At 42.9% G+C, this 5,335-nt stretch overlaps 1 protein-coding gene across 1 annotated transcript; it reads left to right on the forward strand.

The window, feature by feature from the left end:
- The first annotated feature begins 1,566 nt into the window (after positions 1-1,566).
- On the forward strand, positions 1,567-3,480 carry LOC149503642 (uncharacterized). The gene is made up of 3 exons (XM_089729372.1): positions 1,567-1,732; positions 1,799-2,401; positions 2,498-3,480. The coding sequence occupies exons 1-3, from the start codon at positions 1,567-1,569 to the stop codon at positions 3,478-3,480; spliced, it is 1,752 nt and encodes a 583-aa protein (XP_089585498.1).
- The last annotated feature ends 1,855 nt before the right edge of the window (positions 3,481-5,335 follow it).

The following is a 5,335-nucleotide window of genomic DNA, read 5'->3' on the forward strand; positions in this document are numbered from 1 at the left end:
TTGAACGTTTAGTGGGATTTTGTTGAAAAGCTGTACACCCAGCCCCCTAAAAGAGTTGCTTATTTTCTTAATTCGAGCCGCTGGCAACGCAAGCCTATGTTTGTTCCTAGTGTTCACATTGTGCAAATCGCATACTCTGGGGAATTCTTCAATGTTTTTACGCACGTACAATAAATTTTCAAAAATGTATTGGGACGCTAAACTTAGAGTTTTGATTTCCTTAAACTTGTCCCTCAAGGATTCCCTCGGGTGCATATTATAAATAGCACGAATAGCCCTCTTCTGCAGGATGAAAATCGTTTCGACATCGGCAGCATTGCCCCATAGCAAAATGCCATAGGACATAACACTATGAAAATAACTAAAATAAACCAGGCGTGCCGTATCTTCATTAGTATACGTTCGTATTTTTTTTACCGCAAACGCTGCAGAACTAAGTCTACTCGCTAACTTGCATATGTGAGGACCCCACTGCAGCTTGGAATCAACTGTTATACCAAGAAAACCTGTCGAATCCACAAGCTCCAGTGTCTCTCCACTTACAATAATATTAGTGTCTACTTGTCTAACATTAGGTGTGGTAAATTTTATACATTTTGTTTTTTTGTTATTTAATAACAGATTATTAACACTAAACCAATGTACCACGCGCGAGATAGCATCATTCACATCGTCATAATCTTCCAAATGTCGTTTAATTTTAAACAATAATGATGTATCATCAGCGAATAATACGACCTCGTGACGGGTTTCCATAAACTTAGGTAAATCATTGATATATTAATGAGATCTACACCTGCATCAATAGTTGACCGACCTCTAGTGAATCCATATTGTTTGTTATGAAGCAGGTTATTGGAATTGAAGTGGTTCAAAAATTGTTCCAAAATATATTTTTCAAAAATTTTACTCAATGTAGGTAATACTGAAATGGGCCTAAAGTTAGAGGGGTCAAAAGTCCTACCAGATTTAAACAAAGATATTATTTTACTATATTTCATTAGATCAGGAAACACACCACCATCAATACAGTCATTAAATATTGTATCAAGTCAAGGTAAATCAATATCAAGGTAAGGTGCGATTATATCAATAATGGATTTTATAACCTTCATTGAAATTCCCCATAAATCACCAGTTTTCTTAATATTAATGAGCTTGAAATTATCAATTATGTCCTTTATATCAATATTTGTGAACTTAAATTTAACACTGTGTGGCGTCCTCCACACAGTGGCAGACATGCAAAAAAATCGTACGGTGTAATGTGCATAAACAAAACTTTGCACTGCTTTAATATTGTAAACAATCGTTCTACCGCCAGTAAATATATTTTTTCATTTTGAACTTATAATTAATTATCCACTTCTTCTTTCTGCTTTCCTGTGCTTGTGCTTCTTACCAAATACAAACTATTAAACTGTTGGTGGAGTGTTTAATTTGGGATACTCTGGAACACGCCGGGACAAACCCCGTATCTCCCGCTACACGGACCACCACACTGGTGACCCCCACAACAAGAAGATAAGAAGCATAAAACAGTAAGAAGGACGATTTACATTAGTCATGGCCAATCAAGATGGCGGATCGAAGTCAAACAATGGATCATCGAAGACTTTTACATCATCCGACACGACTGACATTTATCGTATCGGAGTGCGACCACCACCATTTTGGGCCGAAGAACCAGCCGTTTGGTTCTCACAACTAGAAGGCAATTTTGTGCTGTCCGGTATTAAGGATGACGATACAAAATTTTATTATGTCACTTCAACACTGTAACATAGATATGCCGCAGAAGTGAAAGATATCATCGTTTCACCTCCAAAAACCGGGAAATACGAACGATTGAAAAGCGAACTGATCAAGCGTCTATCTACATCGCGAGAAAAGGAAGTAAAGCAGCTACTTATGCATGAGGAGCTTGGGGACCGACGACCGTCGCAATTTCTCCGACATTTGCAGCAACTCGCAGGACCAACGGTTCCAGAAGAATTTATAAAAACCATCTGGACCAGCCGCTTGCCCACTACACTTCAACCGATCATTGTATCACAGAAACGACTGGACTTACTGGCTTTAGCAGACCTAGCCGACAGTGTGCACGAAATAATACCATGCTCGCCTCAAATAGCCACAACATCAGCACTAAAGGCTACAGAACCGTCGCTCTCGTCGATGGCTAAGCAGATCGACGAACTTTCAAGGCAAGTGAAGGCACTTACGACTCATAAACACCGCTCCAGATCTAGGACTAGAAGAGACAGTCCAGATAGAAAAACGAAACGGTCACAGTCTAGCTATAAAAAGTTTCCGACATGTTGGTACCACTATAAATTCGGCAATCAAGCGAAATGGTGCACAAAACCTTGTGATTTTCGGCCGGAAAACTACCAAGGCAGTCGGTAATGGCGACGTCCGATAGCCAACATGTACCTGGTCGCCTATTTGTTTCTGATCGGAAAACGAAGATGCAGTTTTTAGTTGATACTGGCAGCGATCTCTGCGTCTTCCCCCGCTCCGCTCTACGCGAACGGCGATCACCCACCAGCTACAAACTACGCAGCAAACGGAACTGCCATAGCCACCTACGGTTTCGCTCACCTAGAGTTGAACTTGGGCCTCCGTCGTGCCTACCAATGGCGTTTCATCGTGGCAGACGTCACAAAAGCCATCATTGGAGTCGACTTTCTATCATTCTACGGCCTCATCGTCGATTGCCGTAATCATCGCCTAATCGACAGCACTACGACATTGACGACACCAGCAGCTGCAGTTTTATCGTCGAACACTATTTCTTCTGTGAAGACATTGATCGGCGAAACAGCTTACCATCAATTACTGCGTCAATTTCCTGAGATAACGCGCCCTGCTGGGACCGACCGTGTCATCCATCACGGCACAGTCCACCATATACGGACTACGCCGGGACCTCCAATTTCATGTGCTCCACGCCGCTTAGCCCCAGATAAACTGCTTATCGCCAAAGGACAATTCGCAGCTATGCTGAAAAATGGAACTGCTAGACCATCAGAGAGTCCATGGTCATCACCTCTCCACTTAGCACCAAAGAAAAACAGCGGATGGCGTCCATGCGGTGATTACAGGATGTTGAATGCAAGAACGATTCCTGATCGCTACCCCATACGCAACATTCACGATTTCACCCACAATATTTCCGGATGCCAGGTATTCTCTACTATAGACCTGGTAAACGCCTACAACCAGATTCCAGTAAACAGCGAGGATATAGCAAAAACCGCAATAACAACCCCGTTTGGTCTATACGAGTTCCCGTATATGACTTTCGGACTCAGAAACGCAGGCCAAACGTTCCAACGCTTTGTGGACGAGATGACAAGAGGTTTGGACTTCACTTACGCTTACTTGGACGATTTTTTAATATTTTCCCGGGATGAATCTTCCATAGGAATCACCTACGCCAAATATTTGAAAGGCTCAAACAATATGGCATGGTAATAAATACATCGAAATGCGTATTTGGAGCGTCAGAAGTTACTTTCCTAGGCTACAAGGTTTCATCTGCCGGAATCAAGCCCTTGGAAACAAAAGTAGATGCAATCAGAGCATTCCCAGTACCAAAAACTGCTAAAGAACTACGCCGCTTTCTGGGAATGCTAAATTTCTACCGGAAGTTCATACCTTACGCAGCTAAAATTCAAGCGCCACTTCACATGTTACTAACCGACAAAATAAAAGGTTCTCACCCTGTAAACATCGCTGGTGACGCATTATACGCATTTGAAGAATGTAAAACAGCCTATGCCGCGCTACACTGCTGGCACACCCTGACGCAGATGCGAAAATGGCAATCGTCACAGATGCTTCAGATACCGCAATTGGTGCTGCTCTTCAGCAATGTAAGAATAATACTTGGGAACCTCTAGCGTTTTTTTCACGGAAACTCAGTCCATCACAAGTAAAATACTCTCCTTACGACAGGGAGCTACTTGCGATCTATGAGGGAATCCAACATTTCAGACACATGCTAGAAGCTCGACATTTTACCGTATACACGGATCACAAGCCCATATGCTACGCATTTGCTACCAGGAAATATAAGTGCTCACCTCGACAGTTCCGCCACCTCGACTATATTTCGCAGTTTACGACAGATATACGTCACATATCTGGGAAAGAAAATGTCGTGGCAGATACTTTATCGAGAATTGAAGAAGTAGCGCAACCCATCGACCTGATACAGTTAGCGAAATCACAACATAGCGATCCAGAGCTAAAACGTTTACTAAAAGAGGGATCAATGTCACTGACCTTTCGTAAGCTAACTATACCTGGGACAAAAACACAGCTCGTTTGCGATGACAGCCAACAACTTCCACGACCATTCGTCACAGCACCGTTTCGACGTCAAGTATTCAATAACTTGCATTCACTGAGCCACCCTGGCGCTGCAGCAACTGCAAAGTTAGTAGCCCAGCGCTACGTATGGCCCAGTATGAGAATAGATTGCCGTGAATGGACGAGGTCGTGTCATTCCTGTCAACATTCCAAGATTACCCGACATGTAACCGTAACTCCTGGAACATTTCAATTACCACGGGCCAGATTTACCACTATACATATAGATCTAATAGGTCCAATGCCAATATCGAACGGCTATAAGTATTGCCTAACCATCGTTGACCGATTTACAAGATGGCCAGAAGCCATACCGATCATGGACATAAGCGCCGAAACCGTAGCTAAAGCCCTGATATCTGAATGGATAGCACGCTTTGGTTGCCCTACCGCCGTTATCACCGACAGAGGACGGCAATTCGAATCGGCCCTATTTAAGAATTTGGCTGAAATGGTCGGGTTCGAGCACAAACGAACGACGGCTTATCATCCTGCATGCAACGGCATGGTTGAAAGATTTCACAGGCAGTTGAAGGCTGCTATAGTATGTCACTCAACATTAAATTGGACAGAATCACTACCACTTGTCTTACTTGGAATCCGAAACACCTTTAAAGAAGACATTCAAGCGTGTCCGGCTGAGTTGGTATACGGAGAAACGCTTCGATTACCAGGGGAATTGTTTCATTCATCCAAAAACAAAACGGAAGATCTTACCGATTTTATGACTAGACTCAGATCGATAGTGAAAGATATACAACCGCAACCCGCATCTAGGCACTGCAAGAAACAGCATTTATTTTTAAGGATCTCGCTACAACAACCCATGTTTACCTAAGAGAAGACGCCTTGAAGGGGGCCCTCCAACCAGCTTACACCGGACCTCACGAAATACTGGAAAGGAATGATAAGGTATTCAAGCTGTTGATAAAAGGGAAACCAGTTTCTGTAACAA

The sequence above is a fragment of the Bombyx mandarina genome, chromosome 01, assembly GCF_030267445.1.
Source record: "Bombyx mandarina strain Sakado chromosome 01, ASM3026744v2".
Classification (NCBI taxonomy): domain Eukaryota; kingdom Metazoa; phylum Arthropoda; class Insecta; order Lepidoptera; family Bombycidae; genus Bombyx; species Bombyx mandarina.

What these genes read in the sequence shown, in the direction of transcription:
- LOC149503642 (XM_089729372.1), top strand. Translation starts at nt 1,567, where the DNA reads ATGGCCAATCAAGATGGCGGATCGAAGTCAAACAATGGATCATCGAAG. An exon ending in AGGCAATTTTGTGCTGTCCG is followed by an intron (nt 1,733 to 1,798) that starts GTATTAAGGATG and finishes GATATGCCGCAG; the next exon opens with AAGTGAAAGATATCATCGTT. An exon ending in GCCGGAAAACTACCAAGGCA is followed by an intron (nt 2,402 to 2,497) that starts GTCGGTAATGGC and finishes TGATACTGGCAG; the next exon opens with CGATCTCTGCGTCTTCCCCC.